The 24,366-nt window shown below is 40.0% G+C and overlaps 1 protein-coding gene across 6 annotated transcripts in view; it reads right to left on the bottom strand.

Moving 5' to 3' along the window:
* MTA1 (metastasis associated 1) overlaps positions 1–24,366 on the bottom strand; it is a 75,817-nt gene that overhangs the window by 16,021 nt on the left and 35,430 nt on the right. For all 6 annotated transcript variants that reach the window (XM_030455157.1, XM_030455156.1, XM_030455159.1 and 3 more), the window contains exons 8-17: positions 23,339–23,438; positions 21,699–21,887; positions 20,498–20,572; positions 15,966–16,024; positions 9,400–9,515; positions 8,390–8,541; positions 6,517–6,706; positions 6,157–6,246; positions 4,408–4,560; positions 3,707–3,742 (exon numbers count right to left, since the gene is read on the bottom strand). In XM_030455157.1, the coding sequence (XP_030311017.1) occupies positions 3,707–3,742; positions 4,408–4,560; positions 6,157–6,246; positions 6,517–6,706; positions 8,390–8,541; positions 9,400–9,515; positions 15,966–16,024; positions 20,498–20,572; positions 21,699–21,887; positions 23,339–23,438 (1,160 nt within the window). The remainder of the gene's footprint in view (positions 1–3,706; positions 3,743–4,407; positions 4,561–6,156; positions 6,247–6,516; positions 6,707–8,389; positions 8,542–9,399; positions 9,516–15,965; positions 16,025–20,497; positions 20,573–21,698; positions 21,888–23,338; positions 23,439–24,366) is intronic.

Raw genomic sequence — 24,366 nt, 5'->3', positions numbered from 1 at the left:
CTGCTGCAGCTCATTATTCCATTCCTGGCTAGACTGAAAAGCCCTTTATTATTAAAATTCTGCTGCTCCTGTCAGCAGGGACAAACATCTACAACTTCTACTTTGACTAAAGCATTTTTCCATTAAACAGTGTGTTTTCCAGGCCACCATTTTCATGGCTCTTCTATAAACCCTCTCCAACTTTCAACATTTCATCTCCTACCATTTTATCATTCAAGTTTGCTGCTGGGAAAAGCCTTCCCTTTATTTCAGCTGCTCATTCATGTTCTCTCTTTCTACCAATTTGAGAGTGCATGTGATGACCCTGAAAAGCAAATCTGATTAGATGAAAGCTAACATGCTATAAAACAGAGGGGGAGGGGGGAAAAATATCTAATAATGCTCCCCCCCTTGCCCCAGTAGGAATTTACATAGACAAGTATAACCCTACACTAGATAACTGCAAGGAAAAAAAATAGAAAGAAAGAAAAAAATAGAGTCCAGAATGTAAAACTTGCTGTAGAGGCAGTTTTAGGGCAAATACTGTCAGCCAAGCTCCAGAGAATTAATGAAAAAAAAACCCAACATAATAAATTTTTAACATCTCACTGTACTGAACATCTTAGGAGATTCCATGTGCTTTTCATACCATAAAAACAGGACTCTGCAGGAGTTTGTCCATGCTAACCTAATGCTGGAAAGGCCACTGTATATATAAAGATGCCTCCAATGCAATGAAAGGGAAAGAGGAAAACAAAACAGATGAAAAGACTACTCCCTTCTTATGAAATAGAGTGGAGGGAGAAAAGAGGGAGAAGATTAAGAACATTTTCCTGTTCTTGGAATTCAAGCACCAAACAAAACTTTCAAATCATAGTCAAGGCCTGAAGAAGTTCAGCTTTCCAGGTTAAGAAGGAATGGTTAAAAAAAAAAACCAAGATAAAAGATACTTAGCTGGAGTTACAGCAGCAAAAGAAAACCCAAACCAATTAATAACAAAATTCAAGAGGAAAAAGCTGAAGTACTCTTATAAGGGACTCAGCAATTTCCACCATTTCCATAATTAGTTGTATCTATTTAAGAGCATCATTTTCATTTAAACTTCTTCTTTAAAGGTCTTCCTGCACAAATTCTCCATGAAGTCTCCTCTCAACATCAGCTTTTCTTTGCAGTACACTCCTACAATGACCTAAACCATCACTTAGCACTTAAGGCAAAACACAAAACCAAAAAACACCTATATTTTTCCATATTATCAACAGGAGCTATGCAAATGAAGAATCTGACCTGCTGTAACATTTTAATATTTTTCTTCTATTTTGGTCAGTTACAAATCAAAAAAATCAGTCATTCTGGAGAGAAAACTGATTCAGACCTTTTAATTCTGATCAGGTTTCATCACTCTTGCTGCCATTCACCCCTTCTTCACAACAGTTCCAACTTGTGCTCTTCCTCTCCTCTGACCTCCTCCTCTCCCTTCCCACCAGCTTCCCTGAAGCTTTTAACCCTGCAGGAAACCATTCAGGGCTCAGGAGATGTCTGAGCATCACATTCCCAGTGCTGGCATGGTACAGGAAACTGGTATTGGCCATGACCAGAATGAGCAAAGTTTAAGCACCTCACATTCAAGGCAACTGAGGAACAGTGCTAAGTGACACAGGTCCAGGGAAGGGCTTCTGCCCCTGTGCTCAGCCCTGGGGAGGCCACAGCTTGAGTCCTGTGTCCAATCTGGGCCCCTCAGCTCAGGAAGGAGATTGAGGTGCTGGAGCAGGTCCAAAGGAGGCAACTGGGCTGGGGAAGGGACTGGAGCACAGATCCTGTGAGGAGAGGCTGAGGGAGCTGGGGGTGTTGAGGCTGGAGAAGAGGAGGCTCAGGGGAGACCTCATCACTCTCTCCAACTCCCTGAAAGGAGGTTGGAGCCAGGGGGGGGTTGGGCTCTTTTCCCAGGCAACTCTCAGCAAGACAAGAGGGCAGGGTCTCAAGTTGTGCCAGGGGAGGTTTAGGTTGGAGATGAGAAAGAATTTCTTTCTGGAGAGGGTGATCAGGCATTGGAATGGGCTGCCCAGGGAAGTAGTGGATTCTCCGTGTCTGGAGATCTTTCCAAAGAACCTGGATGTGGCACTGAGTGCCATGGGCTGGGAACTGCAGCGGGAGTGGATCAAGGGTTGGACTTGATGAGCTCTGAGGTCCCTTCCAACCCAGCCCATTCTATGATTCTATGAAAAACTAAACAGCTAAACAGTTTCTGGGACTGAATCATATCCAGGAACAAATACTATTTCATGTATTTCAGTGGCTGGCTGAGAACAGACCAAGCAGATGAAGCAGGAGGTACTTGGTGAGAGCCATCTCCTGCACAACCATGGATTCTGCTTCAGAGAAACACATATTTTGAGCAGCTTGAACACATACTTCTCCAAAATCCTCTTTTTGCAAACTGTTCTAGCAACAGTTATGGCCTGAAATGTATCTGATCAAATATGCATACCAGCAGACAGACATTTTAAAGCACTATAACAAGAATCCTCCATTTCCAGTAAGTAAATGGACTGAAGTTATCAAATCCAGTGCTCTATGCAGACAGAGACTCAGGGAATGGTCAGTTCTTCCACTTCCCTCTTTTGGGCCACATCTCAGAGTTTTAGAAACGTGTCATTTGCTGAGTGACTCAGCAGTCCCCTTGCTGATGAGGACATTTAGCAGGGGGCAGCAGGCAGATTGTCACTAGGAGCTGAGGACATTCAGTGGGCTACTCCCCATCTACATCACTCACCAAAGCACCCCAGGAAGCCAAACTGAACAAGGTAGCAACCCCAAAATTTAGAAAACACATTAAAAACTCAACAAACACAGTATTACCAAGGTGTAAATTCCCAAAGAGAGCAAGACAGTGGGACAATCAATGTCCTCATTCCTATTGCATCCTCCACATGTACTTATATTTGCATGCAGGTAAATATTGGTAACAGTTCCACTGTCTCAGCCATAACCACAAAGCTTACACCAGGGCATGCTGTGTGGGCCATTTCCTTCCTAGTTTAAGTTTTTGTGTTTGCCTGTCTCACAATGGCATCTGAATATCCTAATTATTCAGCATTGGTCTGTTGTGTTGGATTTGGTTAAGTGACATCTTATGTACATTCCCTGCATTATCACAAAGCAAAACTTCTCAAGTCCATCCAATAGTCAGAGAAAACAAGTATTTAACCCGTGGAAATTCTAAAAACCATTTCTACCTCAAGTAGAGAACTTGCAGACAGGCTCTCACCAGTGAGTATCCACTCACTGTGGAAAATAGAGAGGCCTGAACTCAGGTCTTGATGTGAATAATTTCTTTTGGTCGATGTGAATTTAAAGTAGTTCAGGACACACGAAACTTGGGATTCTTAAAAGTTAAACAGTGAAGCAACACCTAGCTTCAAAACCAACCATCACAGCTCTCAGCACTTTCCCAAAATTGCTAGGAAAATGTCTTGTCAACTTGAAGACTTAGCAATCAGAGGGGAACATTTCACTTCACGTCTTCAGGACGGTTGTGTCAGCTGCATGTGAAAAGCCTGGAAGGTGAGCAGCATAACCATGGGTGGAAATGATTACCCAAGGAACACTTAAGACATCAACACAGAAGGTGCACACAGACTCATTAGCCACAAAGCACAGACAAGCCAGCAGATGAAACTAAAAATCACTCTCCTAGCATAAGCTGAGCGCAGCTTCAAGGTCTTACCCCTGCTAGGCATCAACAGGCGCTTCTTCATGTTGCCTGACAGAGCACAAGTGAACAGAAAAGAGAAAAACATCACATCAGCAACCTGAACAGCAGCAGTTTAAAAAGTTCTTAACGTTACAACACAAGCAATAAGCTATCAAATGTTTGCAGTTATATTTTAGATAAACCACAGGTGAAGTTAAAAATCCAAGGTGAAAAAAATTCGGATGTTGTCTGCATCTCCCTCCCTGCTCAGAGTCACCATTAAATCAGCTTTTCCTCTCTTAAGGAGAGCTACTCTCCATGTTCTCACTCCTCTTAAGACCATTTGAAAGCTACCTGGGAACTGCACACCCACTACAGAGGAGTTAAAAAGGTGGTAAACCTCAAAAGAAAATATCACTGGAGAAAGTTATTAAGGTTTTCTGCATTCTACTCATTTAAAAATTGAAGGGAAGTTTCTCCTTCACTATCCCACTTGCAAGGTTGGTGAAACTGGGCACCCACTTGCACCCAGACAGTACACATCACCTGTCTCATCCAAGAGGAGAAACAGGACAAGTGATTTAAAAAAAGGAAAAAAATAACCTCCCTCAAGAAGCTTGGAATTATATATATATGTATACACACACACAGTTCTACATAATCTGCTTGTATACCAAAAGGGTAGAAGAAAAAAACCTACAAAGACAACACACATTCTGCAGAAAAATATTTACCATCCATTCCATTGTGTTGTTCATAACTTCTTTTCCCCAGGATAGTTGGTGACCCATTATTAATGACAGGTGTAAACTTAGCAGGAGTCAGATTGTTGAGAGAACTGGACAGGCTCTTTGCAGGGTCTGGTTTTGGAGGACATGGATGAGACTCTGTAGTAAAAACAAAACAATGTGGGGTTTTCTTTTTTATCAGTGCAGATACTGGGATTATAAATCTGAAAACAACTTGAAAACTTCCAAGGTGACCAAGTATACATCACCTGATATACAAACTAGGTCAGTCAATGATTTTGACTGGAGATTACTATTTATATGAAGCAATTTAAGTATGTTTAGGAGTTCACCTCTACTGAAGATGTTAAAATCAATGTTAGAATTTTATCCTAAATCATAATATTGCCCTAAATTAAGAGCTGGTAACAAAAGCACTTTGTATCTATTTCTAAAACATTCCTCTCCAACAATTTGGGGTCATTTTGGGGGTGGTGTATATAAAAGCCATCTTTGGGGAGCCCTGTCTATAAACTCTGAGGGAAATTACAACTTTCCCAATTTTGCAAGGTTTGTAAAAACTCTAAACAGGCCAAACAAATGAGGATTCAATAAAGAGTACACAGACTGACTCCATCTTCCATTTCTTTCATTCCCTTCCCCCAGCTCTGTGGTCAAATGGAGACCCTGACACTAATGAAATCTCAAAATCTACTGGTACATTCTGTACAACTATTAAAAAGCAGGATTTTATCTAACAGCAAAACTTCTCCCTTTATTGGCTTTATTTGATTGCCCTATACATATCCAAAGATTTTTCAATCTGTGTACCTCATTAGTATACAATAGAAGTACAACACTCAACACAGAGGCAGTAAATATTTAATAAACCCTGAGCCTTGCAATATTTCCTCAACAGAAATGTTCAAAGAAACATAAAATAAACTCCAGTGTTTCCTCTCAGTGTAAACAGCCAATTAATTTCCTTGTTAAGCTGGACATCTTCAAAGTACCACTTGTGCAAGACAGGTTTCTATGGCAAGACTCAAAAGTTAGACTGCTTTAACAAGCTGAGATGGCTTTAGGGTATCTCTAGCAATCATCAACACTGTGGAAAATAATTGTTGCACTTATTTCAAGTCAGAGTTGGCATCTCTCAGAGTTGGCCTCTTCCAGCATTAAAACTTACACCAATGTCCTGGCTAGAGCTCCTCAGTACCCTCCCCACAGATCATCCTGTGAGGTCCAATTCCTCAAGAAAACATTTGTATACATACACACACACTTATATAAATATGTACAAACAAAATAAACCAAGAATGGAAATATAATCCCCTTGTGACAAGCTCCAGCACAGAACAGCCTGCAACTGATTCACATGCTGAGGGACACAGAACTCTCTTGGAAGTTCTATAACATAATACTGCTATATAACTATAGCAATTGCTTCCAGAAAGCCCCAAAAGTTTAACAGTGGACTGACCAAATTGGTCAGATGGTAAATTTACCCCACGTACACAGGAGGCCACAGCAAACACCTCCCTCCCTTCATTTGAAAGGTTTCTGATACTGAGTGGATTGCTGAGCCACCAGTCTGTTAAATTAAGCAAGAACAGGAAAAAGGACAAGTTCATGGGAAGATTCTAATAATTTTTTTTAATCCAGAGCCAGTAGCTAAATGGAAGAAGAAATTGCTAGGAGAATTAGCTGGGTTTTTTGTTTGTTATGGGGGTTTTGTGGGGTTTTTTTTAATACCTAAATACCGGAGTACTGCTTCTAAAGGCTTCCGAACCACTTGCTTTAACAGCAATGGGTTTTCTGATGCTTCAGGTAAACGTGCTGTGCCTGCAAAATAAAGAAGAATATTTAGAGTAATAAAGACATTTAGATATTATAGCAGAACCAATTGAATAAACTCAAGTGTCCTGAAAGAGCTTTCCAATCAAAAGGAATGTTACAAGCTGCGAGTGCATCTTGGCAACAGGAGACTAACACAGAATGCTAAATAAATCAACTCAGTTAAAAACACACAGATTCTGTCAAACAAGTAGCTACATGCAAGAGAGCATGTCAAGAAGTTGCAACTCAAACTTTATTGGCTCCATCACCACTCACATTCTGCTTTAATTGCTGCACTGTTAATAGGCAAGTAAGGATGTCTTGCAGCATGCCAAGGGCGCAAGATATCTCGACATAAACGTCTGGCAATTCTGGTCAGTTTTGTTGTATGGAGATAAAAAGCTTGTCTTGTCTTCATAGCAAACTTGGGACTCCCACTGTTTCGTACTGGCACCCCATGAGGACTCTGGAAAGACAGAAAAATAAAGATAGTTTCTAAAAAAGACAGAAAAATAAATATTGTTTCTAATAAATAACTATTAGAAAGTATGACTGGAAAGAAGAATAGAATATAAAATCACTTTTAAACCATTGGTTCACAAGATATGAACAGAAACAGTATTACAGATGAAAATATTCCCCCCTTCCCCAAATCTCACCCATCAACATTTATGATTTTCTTCCAAAATACCTTAAAAGAATAATAGGAGGGTAAACATTTTTCTCTTCAGAGGGAAGTATTTATCTCTGTGCTGTCCCAAGTTTTAAAGTAGGAATCCAAAAGTCAGAACTAAAGAAGTTACCTGGTGCTATCATATGATTTGGTGCTTACAGAGCCAATAGAAACTCTCAAACTTTGGGTGCCTAGAGGTGCCCTGGATGTAGAATGCAAACTCCTTAGGAAAAAACAATTGTATGAGGGAGAGGAAAATGACAAAAGTAGCTGTATGGCTAAAATACACATCACAAACTCCCTTCCCAAAGTAAGCTTTGAGCATGCAAGAATGTTTTTGTCTCAAAGTTGGAAAACATTGCTTTTAATTCTCACTCTGAACTCAATTAATGCATCTGCAGAGCTGTCAAATGTTCACTGCGTGTAATAAATAATAATAATAGTGAAAGATGTTTATCTACAGAGAGCAAACAGAGTATTCCTTAATGAAAAGGAACCAAGTCAACCAGTAAGATAATTGAAGCAGTACCTTGGTATCTCAAACCTGTCCAAGGCTGGAAAACAGGGAAGAAATTTCAGCTTGGGGAGAACAAGGCTTTCCCCTTTCTGGTTATTTACATCTTTTTTAACTAACAAACAAGAGGTATAAGGCTGATAAAACCTGGCAGTTATCTAAGCAATAAGGTAGCTTCAGAAGGCAAACAGAAGCCTGGAAAGGACAGATGTTAAACACAAGAAAAAGAACAGAAAGGGAATGACAGCAAAGACTAGGAGAGAGGAAAGAAAATTAATCTAAGACCAGAAGTCAGTGTGCACTACCCTTCTATGTGATGCAGCTACTTTTCCCAGAAAGCTCAATGCTTGCAGCATGTGCTTTCACAAATTTCAGCAAAATTCCAAGAATTTGGTTTTTATATAAAAGGGGAAAAATAAATCAGAAGAAACTCACGTAATGATAACTCACACCTATCCAAGAGGAAGGAGAATCAATTTAAAAAAATTAGAATGAAGTAGAAAAACAAGATAAGGGATCTCTAAAAAGCCACCAGCTATTTGGGTGATCTAGTTCTCAGTGTGCCTCAGGAAAGGGAACAAGTTAAATAAATAAATCCCCTCATGGAAAAAAAATGTCTTCTTCTCCCTACAGCAAAAACAATGGAAACTGAATAGCAGAAACAGTGGCTGGCATTTCAATTTTTTTCCATCTTCATTAAGTTATCCCATGCATTTGATGGCTGCTTTGCTAAGCAAATGATGTTTGGTTTGTTTTTTTTCTCAGGGGAGTACTTAGCCATGAATTACTTACTAGTCAAAGCTGAGGTGGAAGACACGAAATCCCAAACCCAGAGACAACAATAGAGCCTGAAGGCATTCATTTCATCATTAAATATTGAAGAAAAACCAACAATTCATTAGCTATCATGGCACCTAGCTCTCCAGACCAGAGCACCAAGGAATCCATTTTGTGATACCTACCAAATTATTACGGTTTGGTCCTGGTCTCTCCCCATCCAACCGGGTTGGCATTTTCAAGCCACCGTATTTCTTCCAGTAGGTCCAACAGGATGCACAGAGGCGACACTGCATGTTAGGGGGACCCCAAGAATACCACTGGTAAGACTGTGTGGCTAGAGATAACAAAGGTGGAAATTATATATATCCTTAAACCGGATCCCTTTTCAGAGCTTATTATCTTTAGAACCATCACAAAAGAAAAGGCATCACAAAAGAAAAGGCATCACAAAAGGAAAAACCATCACACAGACAGCGCAAAGCTCAAACAGACCTTAGAAAACCTGCTGCTGCTGGCTTCACTGCCATCCCCACTGTTCAAGGTGGGGATTCAGCAAAATTAATTACACATCTAAGCCCGTTTTAAAGCATGAACAGAAAAAATAAGTAGTAGGGTGGGAGAGTTTCTTGCTAATGGAACTAAAAGCTCTTGTTTTGCAAGTGGAGTAGACAACGATTTCTACAGACCCTGGGAGAGAGAGAGGAGGTTGTCTTCAGGACCTCCCCAAATATTAATTTTACAACAGAAGAATGTAAGATGGATCTGTGACTTATTTCTACACAGTCCTACACGTGAGCAGCTTTAAAGGCTCTCCATAAAGGAGGTCAAGTATTAGAACTCAGTATATTAATATCCAGCAGCAGATCAAATACAAAGATATGATGTATTTTGGTATCTTAATAAAAATCATGAAAAATGGTCCATTTCACACCTTAGTGATCAAAGCCTTTGCCCAGCAGCTACATTTCCTAACTCCCCCTTGAAGTATTCCATAATTAATTTACCAATGTAACACCAGTAACACAAAAAAACCCCAACTTTGCTCAAATGCTGCTGCATCAAATTTTCTCCCCCCACCCTTCCAAAGCCTTTTCTCCCCCCTCCCAACCCCACAACACAGCTTTTAGGCTCCTGTTTGCACCCCAGCACTCACACTCTCTTTGCACAAGTGCCACACTGGCATGTCACTTACTATAACAGCTTTCACAGGCTCGTCCTGCTGCCGTGTTCTGTGCCTGCACTCCAGTACCATTTACCACTCCTGGTTTGACATTATTTACATTGATCTGGTTGGGGTTTGGCTTGTTACTTAAAACACAAAGCAAAAAGGAGGACAAGCATTACTTGGGGCACGCAGTTTCCTACCTGTTTTAAGACAAATAGGGGCCAAAAATATTGGCAGATTTACAGTTTGTTTGTCATGGGGCTTCCAGAGCAAGCTGTACTTACCTGTCTTTATTTTCAGGCTGCCTTACTGCAAATGTTTGCATCATGTAGACACAACTGGCACAATCACACTCAAAATGTCAAATAAAATCTCTGGATGTGGCAGATACAGAGAGATTTTGATGAACATGAGCCTGCTGGCAAGGCTGAAACTATGGCCTGCACTTGTATTAAAAAACATTTGGGTTTCTACTGAAAGGAAGAAGTCTGAAAGCTTAACATCCAGAGAGGAAGAAATGCACTGAGAGCTGTCACTAACACATTCTAATATATCATCTGAATCTCCTCTTCAAAATGTTGACTCAAGAGGGAAAAAAAGTTCCTGGAAAGAGCTAAGAATGGAAAGGCAACCAAATCCTTGGTGCAGAGAGCAGTATGGAATACTACAAAACCTCTGCAGAGATTCTGGTGTCCCCCAAAAAATCCTGAGGATGAGAGGGAACAAGAAGGGCTGAGAGTTGGTGTTGAGGCAACAGGACTTCTGGGGAATGGAGGAAAAAGTCACACAAGAAGTTTCAAAGAATACCACAGGAGCTTTTAAAACACCCAAGACTCCCAGGTGAAGAGCTCAGTATACAAAACCAACAAAAAGCAGCAGCTTTTGGTGGCAGCTTCTGAACATAAACCTGAAGTGTAGTGCTGACTTCATTTCCCTCTTGTTTTCTTACCTGAAGATGGAAGGGAGTGGGTATATTCCTTTTCTTTTCAAATTATAAACCCATGATTTAGAATCCACTTATTCAAGCAGAAATGTCTCTTAAAAAAGCCTCCCTGAAAACATTTTTCTGTGCATCAGTTGCACACTTGACAAAGGGTCACAGATATTTCAGTGACCTGGAATAGTTGTTACTTTTCACCCTGGCTGGCACTGCAAAAGCAGCATTGGGGGAATATGGCCAAATTCATTTCTAATAAGACATCAATATTAGGTTTCACTTTCTCAGCAGTGAGCCCTGAAAGCAAAGTGACTGAATTCTGAAGACACCTGGTCCTTGAAGCTCCAGAATAAACCCAAACACTACTGGAAAGCTTACACTGCCTTGGAAGCCAGGTCATCCTTCTGCTCATCTGAAAATGTCCAGATACACAGCTCAGTAAAGCTCCATATCTACAGAGACATAACAGATTTGGCTGTAAATGGCCTACAAGGATCACACAGACATTGTATAAGGAGGTAAGACAATATTTGCCCAGTCTCAGTAAAAGATCAGACAATATTCTGGTGGTGCTTCAGACTGTAAAGCTCAGGGCCTTCCTGCAAAGAGAAAGCTTAGGAGGCTACGTGGCACTGAAACACTGTTCCTTCAGTACACTGAGCAGCCTTTATTCAGCCCAAAAGAAGGAGAAAACAGGGAAAAAAAAAAAAAAAGAAAAAGCATTTAGATTAACAAGCCTGCTTAGGTTTTCTTCTCCTTTTGCTTACTAATTTGCCTGGCTCTTATGAAGATTGAAGTCTTTCGGGGGGCTTATCAGAATGGCATGAAATTCTGACACCACAGATGGCAGGAGATCTGCAAACACATTTAACAATGGGGAAGTTGAGAGGGGACATTCATGCTATCTGGCATTTTCTCTGGGATGTCACTATAGTAACCTGCTTCAAAAGAACTTTTGCCAATGATTCACTAGCAAGCTCCATGTGCAAACATTCCCAACATGCTTGTAAAACAAACAGTCCTCACAGATGCAGACTGTTACAAAAGAGAGCAAAAGACTGGGAGAAAACTAAGGTTCCACTCCAGGTTTTAGGGCTCAGTATCAGACATGTTGCTTGCCTTCTATTCATTGATTTATCCTCTGGAAAAAAAAATGCAGTAAAAGAGTCTTCAGTCCATCAGTAAAGCACTAAAAGGTTTTGGGGTTTTTTTGAGCATCATGCAGCACCTGGTTGTAAATGCTGAGTAGAGAATAAGAGGTCCAAAGGAGGGCAACCAGGCTGGTGAAGGGACTCGGGCACAGACCCTATGAGGAGAGGCTGAGAGAGCTGGGGGTGTTCAGCCTGGAGAAGAGGAGGCTCAGGGGAGACCTCATCACTCTCTCCAACTCCCTGAAAGGAGGTTGGAGCCAGGGGGGGGTTGGGCTCTTTTCCCAGGCAACTCTCAGCAAGACAAGAGGGCAGGGTCTCAAGTTGTGCCAGGGGAGGTTTAGGTTGGAGATGAGAAAGAATTTCTTTCTGGAGAGGGTGCTCAGGCATTGGAATGGGCTGCCCAGGGAAGTAGTGGATTCTCCGTGTCTGGAGATCTTTCCAAAGAGCCTGGATGTGGCACTGAGTGCCATGGGCTGGGAACCACGGGGGGAGTGGATCAAGGGTTGGACTTGATGATCTCTGAGGTCCCTTCCAACCCAGCCAATTCTGTGATTCTATGAAGACTGCAGGCACTGGGATGCATGCCTCAGGTACAAAGATGTCCTTGGATTTTCCTGCAGAAAGGAGGGTGATGGTCTGAGTCCCTTGTCCTCCCCACAACCCCCACCAAATGTCTATTTCAAACACAAGTGAAAGGGATGCATGGGTGAGAGCTGATGACAAAACTGTCAGGCTGGAGCTGTGACAGTAACTTGACTTCAGGATTCTGGAAAAGTGCAATTAAAGTAACTGCAAGGAGCTCCAGAGCTGCCCCAAGTTCCACAGTGGCAATAACAATAAGGCAGCTAATGTCATCATCATCATCATCATCATCTGAGAAGTAAAAGGCTCATAATTGTTGATGATACGTTAATTAAACTTGCTTAATATCACCAAAGCCTGCTACAGCTATTAACAAGAGAATTAGATGAATAACTGGATGAATCATTAGGCAATTAATGAGGCTGAAGTGAAAGATGCAAATAAGGTAGTGAGAATACTAATGGTGTGGTAAACTATCATTACCAGTTCCTCCATCAAGACTGGAAGTCTTTTAAATTGCAATGGAGCAGTCAGCTATGTTAGAACAGGGATCACAAACACCCATTTCTGAGCTGTATTCTGCAGAGTATCAGCCTCAGCCAAAGGAACCAAGGTGATAAAACACACATGGAAAGCAAGCACTGGGAGCCACACATCCTGGAATTAAGACCCTGTCTAAAAAACCCAATTTGAAGATAATCCCAAACCATGCAGAATACACAAGTCCCTTCATGACATGGAATTACTAGAATTTAACCCACTGCACAGGGAGAGAATTTTAGTTTTTAAAAACAACTACAAGCTAAACATCCCTGAAGATTTCCAGGTATTCAGGAAACTGGACAAGCACTGCAATGGACTCTGCACAGTTAAACAGGCAAGGATAAAAATCTTGCTCTTAAAGCAGAGCACAACCAAGAAACAAAGACATTTTATCCATCTTGTAGTCATCCAAAGCTTTCAACTCTTCCTCCAGTTTCTCTATTCAGTTAAAAAAAGAGGCAGGAGAGGGAGAATATTTCCCCACTTTACAAGTGTTTGTGAGGCAGCACTTGAAGCTTGTAGAAGTGCTTTGTGATTCTCAGATAAAATACTGCAAGTAGAATGTATTCATTTACATTTACTGATCTAAATTTAAAAGGTACATTTTACATCCATACATTTTGAAGACTGGGGATTGTACAGAGCACTTCATTCTTGTTTTTTCTGTTCTCACCTCTGCTGTTATCACTGAGATCAAAGGAAAAAAGAGACAAGGGACAGAAAACTGTGTCTCAGCTTTCATGATTTCTGAATCCCAAAAAGCATCAGCAACATAAGCAGACCACATGATGCCTGGAGGATTAGTAAAACCAGAATATGATTTCCACAGCAGTCTGAAGAATATGTTTGGGTACACACTAAAAGGAGAAATAGAATGAGACTACATCTGCAACAAGAAAAGTCTCTGAGCCCCACATTCCCACTGACAGATGGGAATATGAAGCATGTAAGAACATGGAATGTCTCTGTGCATTCTGCTGCTGCTTTATTTAATGCCACTGACAGATAAAATTGCTACAGCAAACAACTAAAATATTTCTTTTGTTTCCTGAATGCAGAATCCAACTGGTTTTAGACTTCTTCCTTTCACCAGGAAAGAGTATTAGTGCTTCTCAACCTAAGGGATGCACTGCAAAGCCATGGATACAAGCATGGGATTTAGGTATATCAATTACAGGTTCTGTCCCAAACCCAGAGTTGTTCCTGGAAGGAACAGAGAAATGTTTGTCCAATACCTTGGATGTGTATGTTTTTCCAATATCTAAGATATTGGTTTAGGACCTGATAACCTCACATGACACTCCATGAATCAGTTATCCACATAATAAATTTGGGAAACAGTCTCAAGTTAAAAACCACCAGCTCTACAGCTTCATATAGAGCTATTACTTTTCACTGCATCATATGTATGTGGCATAAGAAATAACCTTTAAAGATTCCTTCAAGTGGTTTTCTTATTATTTTACTCTTCCCTCCTTAGATTTTCCTATTAACATCACAGGAACAACTGAAAACATCACAGGAACAACTGAAAGTCCTATCAGTGGCAGACAGCCACGACACCAAAAAAAAATTAAGATTATTTGTGTTTGATATCCTCCAGGGTGTCTCTCTGCCAACAATTTTACACCAGTTATTGCTAGAATAGTTTTCACTCAATCAGCTTCTGCACAGGGTGGTGTGACAGCCTACATCAAGCAATTTATTTTGGGGGTGACAAGTGGATCATTATGGTTCAAGCCTCAAAACAGGAATGGGGTCAGTAACACGATAAGGACAAATCAGTAACATTGATATTTAGATCCCTACACCATGTATTGCTATTACAAGCCAAGAATAAAATCTTCTTCTGGGTCACAAGAAATTGACACAGGTCACATAGGTGCAATACGTTCCCCGAGACCTTGTACTGAAACTTGAGTAGAAATAACCCCAAAATCTTAAAAATACTTTGTTGTTCCCACATTTGGAGGTACTGACAGCAAAAAAGCACCAGAAGCATTCATGTAGGATTAAAGTAGCCATGTAGGCAATTGCTATTTGTCCTGATACACTGGAAAGGATACTAAAGGAGGAGAAAAACCAGACCCATTTATCAATTAAACAATATGTATGCTAAGGTATAACATCCACAAGTGTGACTGGAAATCAAAGCCAGAGACAAAACCAGCAACCACCGTGGTAGAGACAGAAGCCTTTTCCTAAAGTAGAGAGGTAAGTTACTCATTTGTTTACATTTTCTAGATAGCAAAAAGATTACCTTGCTGAGATAGAGTGTTGAGGAACAAGATACCACTCCAGACAGCCATTATCAAGAGCACCACAACCTTGCAAACACAACAGCAACACTACCAGGCTCTCTCAGCTGCACTTTCCTTTTGCATCTCCAGTCTAAATTACATTGGCTCTTACTTCACAAGCTCAGCACACTGTGAATTTAATGTTTAATTTGATGTCCAGTGTCTCCCTGCAGAGTCACACCATCCACAACAAGTGAAAAACCACATGACAAGAAATCTGTTTGATTTCACCCTGAATATTACACTTAATTTTTTTAGTTCATTCATGGAGAGGTACTGAAATTGTTCAAAGTGAAAAAGAAATCAACTCAGGGATCCATGATTTTCACAAGAAACAAGGGATTGTCTTGCAAGCTAAATACATGAAACTTAAGTTTTGTCTTGAGTAACAAAATGTGGTAAAAGTTCATTTGGAAAGAAGAGAGCATAAAAAAGCAAAGGAGTTACTTGGACTGCTATGTATAGGAAGGGATGTGGGAGTGAAAGTTGAAAAAAGAAAGGACAAAGGAGATTAAAAGTTCCACACTGTAAGAACTGTTGACTGGGTTATGAAGAAATGCAAGAGAAGAAACACATTACAGTCACTCTCTAAACATAAATATATCCTTATATATATATACACATACTATATATCATTATATATTACTTTTTATATAGCTATATATAAATTGGTGGTCCCCTGGCAACTGAAAAAATGAGTAACACGTTGAATAGTTAAATCAGCTACTCTCTTCTTCACTAAGTCCCCAGATCCCAGTTATTGTAAAAATAAAAATGAGAACATAACTAACAATTGCTTTTAGATGGGAGCTTTACACAGGATGAAGGAAACCAGCAATGGGACAGCACAGGAAAAGCCCTGCAGGAAAAGCCCTTGGCTACTCGTGGAGGAAATACCCTCTGCTCCAGAAGTGGGAGGTCAGCAGGTATGGAAAGCATCAGTAGATGGTTTGTTATTTGTTCAACTGTGTCTCTCATTATGTAATTAAAGCAAATATATAACACTGGCAGGCCATGGAATTGGTATATCAGATCCTCTACAATGAAACAGAAAACAAAACAATACAAAAAGTTACTTACTAGTTGGGTATATACACTTGTTTTAGCTTGCTCTCTGCTTCTGCTGCTTTCAATCGTTTCTTTAAAACCAAAAGAAAAAACAAAACAGTTAGAGGAAAAGGAAAACAAGGACTATTTTAACCTGGGAGTCAAGTAATAGACCTGTAAAAACTTTAGCACTTATATATTATAGCATTGGAAATACACAAATGGAAAAGCTTCATGCAAGCACAATGCATTACAAGCAGCTGAAATATTCTGCTGTCCACAACATAAAGTCATTTGCCTTGGATTCCTGCTTAATTCAGGGTATTAAACACCATCTTAGTAAACTGATGATGGATGTTAACCTCACCCCCCAGGTCTGCTTGATGGTGCTAAGTCTGAGTGAACAACTGAAATAAGTCACCTGGACTTAGCAAACCCCCCTCTCCTGCAGCTGCCTGGGGATCAGCACACAGCTCAAAATAAGCATACACCTTTCTAACAAACTAGGAAAAACTGAAGGGTTTTAGAAGGTAACACAATGTACCAGGTAAGAAGAGGTTGGTTTTACACTAACTGTGGGCAACGAATAGAGCAGGTATGATGAGTTTCATGTTTGCTGACAGTGACTGATACCAGAAAGTATAAAATAAAAGTGCCTGAAATGTAGTTCAGAATAATCCTTTCACATAAAGTGCTTTGGAAGGTCCTTTGCCAGCTATTAATTTGTGCCTGAAGTGTATTTATGCTATAAATTCTTAACATTATGTAGTTATGAATGCCCTCTACCCTAAAAAGAAACCTCCTGAACATTAAACTTTTTCCAGTAGCATGATCTAAACAAAGTATTTTGAGATATTTATGTACATCTTAAATATATGCTCTTATTTACCTCATCTATTTTTACCATCTGTAAAGGTGAACTATTACCAACTTGTCTATCCCACAGGGACCAAATAATTAAAATACTTAATGCTGTCATGGAGTTAATACCAACATCTCTGGATTTAACATCTTCCATTCTACCTGCTGAGTCTGAAAGAGTTTTACAGCACAAGACATAGCAAATGTTTGTGGTCATTTCCTAAAGAGTGAATATTTATAGAGGAAATAACAGAAGAAATCCAGGTAGCAGAGGAAGTCCACAGAGCACTGCAACATCTCAAACATCCTCAATTTTAAGCCTTTATTCATTGATGATGGGGAAGGTAAATTCCATTTTCTTGATTTAGAGGAGATCTTACAAACTGTTTATTCTATTTGAACACTCTGAACATAAAGTGCTGCTGAGATGTGGGGAAAATGGGACAGAAAAGTTACCCAGTCCATGATGCTTTTGGGAGAAGTGTTTCCAGCTGCTTGTGCTCCATCAACACATCTCAGAACTGCTGTGGAGCACCCACCTTCTCTGTCACTTGCTTGCCAAAAATACCACAGTTCCATGTTACTACAGACTTAACAGGAGGTGTTTGGGGATGAAATGTCCTATTTAGGCAGAAAACCATTTCTCTGATGTTATTCTTACTTTGCCAGCACACTGCTTAATGAAGGCTACTACATTAAGATGTCAATCACAGCTCTTGGCTAAGTAGAAAGCAAGGTAGTGTCACAATGAAAATAATTCCTACCTACATGAGGATTTACTCAGAGCTCCTTCCTTTTAATCTCCCTACCTCATGTAGCCAAATAGGACACTTCCACTTTCACCAGCATCTTCTCAACACCATCCATACCTTAAAAGTTGTTTTCTCTGTCTCTTCCTCCTACACTTTCCTAACAACACTTCCACATATGAAACAGAAGAGTAGAAATTCATAATATTTGATCTTCCTGTTGAAGCTGCATGCTCCTCATTTCATAAAAATGAAACAAATAAATCAAAGCCTATATAAAATATATGCATATAGCATATAAAATAAAGCATATCCTTTGCCATGTCCTGAGCTCTTCTCAACTGCAGCTCAACAGTCAGAAAGTGTTATGTTTTAACTTTGGATAGGTAATCAGACCACAAACTTTGTGTTGACATTGTAGTAAAACTACTCCTTCTAGCAATCCTATACCTGGAGGGTCAATTTTTCTCTTGAAAAGCCACTGAACTCCTAATTACACAAGTAAACTTCCAAAGCATGGTATATTTAAAGACAAATAAAAAATACTGGACAAGAGATCCAATTGCACACCCCAAAACAAGTCAGTTTCTATGGATCTGAATCAGAGTATCCTACTCACAAGTCAGGGAAGTGCTGGATTAAGCTTTTTGATCCCAGGTATACCAAAAATATTACCTTATTGTTCAGATCTAAGGCAGAGTTTGAAGTCAACAGAAAATTTACCTTCCTCAGTGGCAAGAAACAGATGGATTCTGCTTCAGGATTATGACAGGATTATTTCTTGCTCTAAGAAAATCTCAAAGGAAATACAGGGTTGACACAGCTCCTAAATAACTAACTCCTAACTAACTTTTTTCATTAAAGCAGGCAACTGACTGATGACAAAAAACTTCATTACTATGTTGTGTAAGTCAGAGAGGCAGTTTAATCAGACATCTGTAAGTTCATTCAAAGATTCTACAAGAATGAGCCAGGTATCAATATTATTTTTAAAGAAAATAACACATCTGGGGAATATTTAATCATTTGAGAATGTTATTTAGAAAAATGCTGTCAGCCCCAGAACCATTTTGTGGTATTAGAGTTAAGGAAAAAATCTACACAGACAAAAAACTAGGAGGAAACAGAAAAAGTGGTGAGGGATGTGCTTTGTCAAAGACTTTGCATACATCAAGTAAAATCTAAAAGTAAAATACCATTATTTCAAATACAACTTTCTGCACTTTTGTGGTTATTTATAGATGGCTCTTCCAGGCTATTTATAAATGTTTAATAGCATTATTTGCTTGTAGAGGAGTGGGAATTTGAGATGAGGTTTTCAGCTCAGGCTTAACTGATGTCATATGTCTGAACTGCAATTCCTACCTCTCCAGCTTCTACTCATCCTGCCTCCTAACTGCAGATCACTAACTGGAAGCTTTCCCCAAATGCCACTCCAAAGAAATTCCTCTCTCCTCACTGTTACACACCTCAAAATGGGCAGAAACAAAACTTCACCACTGCAAACGTATCATGGACTTTCTGAGCAGCAGAGAGATGCTTTTCATTTTCATCTTTAATCAATAACTCTTGTTTGGACTGCACAGGAGTGATGTTTTCAGGCAACAGCCTAAGATCCTACTTTTCACTGACTGATAAAACAACTTCCCTCACTTCTCTGATACCTACCATATTGCTAGATGGATTTTTATAACTAAAAGAAGTGGGGTAACATCAAAAGAGGCAGGGAAGAAGATAAATGGATTCCACTTAGTGCAAATATTGAGCTCAGTAGAGGCTGAGTACACTCAGCTACTGTCTCCTAAACAGCTGTAGTCACACAGCACTCACTTTATCAACAACACACACACAGCTCAATGGGGAAAGAAAGACCATGACCTCATTTCTCTGTAAGAATTTTTCCCCACTGTGCCAGCTTCCATCACATCTCACTTTCCTGCCACTTCCTAACCAGAGGGAAATGTTTCAGTCAAAGAATGAACTTGGTAAAATATTGGAGTGAGGATGCAGTTAATATTTCTTTTAAAATTAATTCAGAATTGATGCAAAAAGGGTTTTCATTTTTCCTGAGGACCCCTCTGGAATTTAAATAGTGATCCAATCAAAAAAGAAATCAGAGAAATCCCATTCCAGACCCAGGTGCCCAACCACAGGACAAGCCAAATATTGGTCAGTGCCTCAGGCATCTAGACTTTATCCCAGGATGAACTTCCAATGAAGCAAGTAAAGGCAAGACATTTTTATAACTCTACATTCTTTAATATTTTAAATAGATGCCTAAACATAATACTGATAATCATCATGAAGCATCCATTGTATATTTCCCCCTTCTTTTAATTAATTTTCCCATATTATAAGTAGTTTTCAGAAACTGATAAGTCTGCACAATTTTGCATGCTGCTTGCATTGTGCTTTCTCCACTTAAGGGACCAAACAGCTTTCATATTTAAACAAGTAAGAGATAAATATTATTGTAATCACCAGTCAAAGTTGATTCTCAAGTATAACAAGTCTGGGAATTCGACCCATCAACACTTCCCAGACAAACACTTCACTCACAGCACTTATGTGGGGAAACTTCTGTACATCAGAAGGCAGAGGTGGGGAATCAGCATGGGTGCTTCTTATAAAGCAACTGCCCACCCTCCAGAAACAGTCAAAATAGAGGTTAATGCTGACCTCAAACTCTGTCAGAGGTAGAGATTAAGTGTTGCTCCAAAACAGTAAAGCAGCAGCAACCACAAAAATAAAGCACAAAAACCAATGCCACAGGTTTGTATCTACAGCCTGGCTGACAAGTTCAGTGAAGAGAGACTGTTCCCTGCTCCAGAATGTTACAGAATTCACCTGAATCCCAAGCTGAATCCCAAGAGAGAGAATACAACAAGAGTCCTTGGTTTCAAAGGCAAGAGAACCAGATTCTGTTAGAAGGAAAGAGATGATTCTGACTCTTACCTGCTGAACGTATCTGTCTGTAGTTTTCCACATATAGTAATATTCTATTATGCTTGTTAAGGACTTCCATGGGAGCTAGGGACATAAAGGAAAAGCAGGAGTCATTGCATGGAGCTGGCATACAGCCTCACTGAAATTCACAGGATTCCTTTGACAGGACAGTTTATAGCAGTCTGCCAACAAAAAAAGTCAGTCATTGCCTGAACCTCCCAACAGCATCAGATGCACACAGGAACCATGCTAAATTAAATGTCCTTTTCAAAATATAGGATATTATTTACTTCATCTATTTTTACCATCTGTAAAGGTGAATTTATATGTGTAGAAGTGATTTTAAGTGTAGAAGTAGAGCAGGTTAGAGGGAAACCTTCAAGCTGAGTTGGCTCCACAGTAAACCAGGCAAGAGATGTGAAAGGGCTCAATCTCACTCTCTCTGCCTGAGCAGCAAGAGCTACAGCTATGCCAGCACAGCTCAAAACTCTGTTCAAACCAGTTCTGGTGTGCTGAGCTTCTATGGAGCTGTCCCATTAATGAAAAAAAAATAAAAATAATATTAATACCTACTAACAGAATTGTGCCATGTCAGCTCTGCTGCCTGAGAAGGATTTCAGCAGGACCACAGTGTTGTGCTGCTTCTAAATCTCCCTGTCTAAAAGATGGGACAAGCTACACTGAAACTGTTTGGTTTTCTCCAGGACTCCAAGTGACAGAATAAAACCTGGCTTTCCTCACAGTGCTCCAGCCCATCTGCAGCACCTGGGTGAAGCTCTGGCCAAGCTATGGTTCTCCTACCTTGGATGCACAAGGTTTCCTTTTTAAAACTTTCAAAGGGCCCTTTCTGAAACAGCATTAGAAAAATTACTAAATGTTCCTGTTTCAGAGAGCCCAGTACTACTCCTTCTAACACAAATTAATCCACAGCAGTGAGGCTGTCACAACACTTTCCTAAATCCTCTCTCAGCTACAGTCTATTTTAAATTAACATCTCTAAACTGAAAAGCCATCATCTGTGATTTGGAATCCTAACACCCAACAGGCTGTCATCAGCATGAGGTCTGCCCTTCCTCAGTGTACAGCCAGACATGTGCTGCAGTTCAATCTCTCAGCACTAAGAAAACTTAAACAGTTTAGACAAATCAGAAACCAGCTCTGCCACTGGTTGGAACTGGTCACCATCTGGGCCCCTATTTTACATACTTACAAAATCTTGCTGAATGTCAGTGAAATCTTTTCCATATTTTTCTAGTGCTTCCTCAAAGAGGTTTGCCTCTGAAGCAGACCACTCCTCCATTTCATCTCTGCACAGGACTGGCCCTCCTTGTGGCACAAGTGCAGAGATTGCCTTGGAAATGTCATAGACATTTTTGTGCAAAGTGTCCATAGCATGGAACTACATGATTGCAAAAGAGAAAGACAAATGTTAGGACAAGCAGCTAGGGGGAAAAGTGCTTAACAGTGAAACAGCAATCACAAAAATTCTGCATCAAGCTTTGAAGGTGCTGTATTCTAACACAAAATCAGTAAAAAGTTGTTCCAGCATCAGACTCACTGTAACTGTGAGCATACAAGTTGAATATTCACTAATAATAGTGAGGTTTTTGGAACACAACTCCTTATATAATAATAATTTCTACTTTTATCTACTCACCACTAGCACCACAGTAGCAATGCTTCATGAAAATGCACAGGACAGAGCCCTACTCACTCCAGGACTGAGCAGCACTGTTAGGTGCCATCCACAGATGGGGCATGATGCTAGAGGTCAGAGCACTTCTAATAAATTTAGCCATTCACTTTCTTTGTCAAATAATCCATGAAAATTGCTTAAGAAAAATATTTAAGAGCAACACAAGGACACACTCCCCCTCCAAAGGCCACAAATACCAAAAAAAAACCCCAAGTGGAGTCACATATCATAGCTGAGTAGGAAAAAATAATTACTTCCAGAAGCAATTATACCTCAGAAAGCTGAGCTACAACTGTCTGCAACTTGTCTACAACACACTGCAAGGGAGAAACTGGTATTAGATGCAAGCCTGGCTTTATTTCCTGGTCTCTGTTGGTTTAGTCAGGATGTTACTTGCCTTTCATCACACCAGTTTGTATGTGCATGATTAATTTACAGTGGTTTATCCCAGAATTTGTTCTAAATGATTTCACATTTTTGCAGTTATGAGATGAGGCTTCAATAACAGTTCCCTGGAGACTTCATAAATAATTTAAAATTTTCATTAAACTTTTTCTAGCATAGAAGTTCAAGTTTTACCTTTCCTCTATCTACTCAGAATCATTTCTTATTACAGAATATTAACAATGCCATCACTCCTTGTGTACTCTAAAAAGGAAGCTTGTCAAAGAGAAGAACTGGAACAACAGAAATTTCTTATCTGACCACAAGGCTTTAATCCCTAACAATCTTACCCAAGGGTGCCAGTGTTGGGGAAGTGATGAGGAGTGGCATTCTGGCTTTGTAACACACTGCAGGCAGGCAGATAATAATTTGCATTCTTTACAAGACAGTCCCTAAGCCCATGCAAAAGATGGGCTGTGAAGCATACTGTCAAAACACTTATTTTGTTTGGGGTTTTGTTTGTTTGCTTGTTTTGTTGGTGTTGGTTTTTTGTTTTCTTTTATTATGATAGAATTCTCCATGATGGACCATGGGAGGCACAAAAAATGTTACTTCACATGTAAATAAAGGGCTCCTTTACAAAGACATGATCTGCTTCACAGCAGGCCACAATTACAATCCATCTGCCACTCTCTCTTTGCCAACTGTCACTGCTGAGGTGAATTATTTTGCAGCTCTCCAAATCTTAAAGGTCCTCTTTACAATCTTACCAGTGTGATGTCCCTGGAGGCTGCTGCAGCACTCATGTGCAAACTTGGCTGTCTGACAGAACTGCTGCAATCCAGGGCTCGGGCAAAGGTACCAACAGACCTGTAAGAAATCCAGCAGAGCATTAACTGTGCATGCAAAACAAGCATCAATATAAACACCCACCCAAACACTTTTGAGATCAGCAGGCTCCTGTTTCTCAGTAAGAAGATGACATGGTTAGGCACTATTGCTGAGCCAGAGACTGCTTTCTTCCCTAACAATCTTACCCAAGGGTGCCAGTGCTGGGGAAGTGATGAGGAGTGGCATTCTGGCTTTGTAACACACTGCAGGCAGGCAGATAATAATTTGCATTCTTTACAAGACAGTTTGGTTTGTTACTGAGAATGTTTTACTCTACTTAAGTTTGTATGACCAAAAAGGCTTAGGAATAAGAAGGGGAAGAGTGAAAGACTCCAGGATCACTAACAGAAGTTCTGAACTGCTCTCTTACCCCCTCTTTCTCAAGAATTAAAGTTTAACAGCAACCAATTACAAGGATGTTTTATGAATGGCAAAAATCCCTTCCACATTGACAAGAGAAGCACTGCACTGTCCACACAGAGAGAGATCACAAAGACAGAAAAAAACAATTAACTAATGCAAGCATTTCTTCTACGTTTCAGGAAAATTAGAAACCATTTTATATTACAATATAAATATATTATATACCCTGCATAAGAATATAGCACTTCTCAAATACTTCCCAGTGTCAGTCATGTATCCTTGTGAGCCCACAGTCCCCATACTCCTCATTTGATCTCTCAAAAAAATAGTTGGAGAAACCTTCAAACAGGAGCAGTAGTTCTAGTGATACCTACTCCCTTTGCTACTTGCTAAACCACATGGGTGAAATGCCTCCTGCACAGTGAACTGGAGCTGAACTCCTCTGGGAAACTACAACAGAAAAAAGTGTGGGTTTTTTTCCCCTCTGCTCAGCTCATTTCCCTAAACGAGTTGAGCACATAAAAAACCCAAATTCTAGTGCCAA

This window comes from Calypte anna, chromosome 8 (assembly GCF_003957555.1).
Source record: "Calypte anna isolate BGI_N300 chromosome 8, bCalAnn1_v1.p, whole genome shotgun sequence".
Taxonomy (NCBI): domain Eukaryota; kingdom Metazoa; phylum Chordata; class Aves; order Apodiformes; family Trochilidae; genus Calypte; species Calypte anna.
This window is presented reverse-complemented; position numbering and strand designations above follow the sequence as displayed.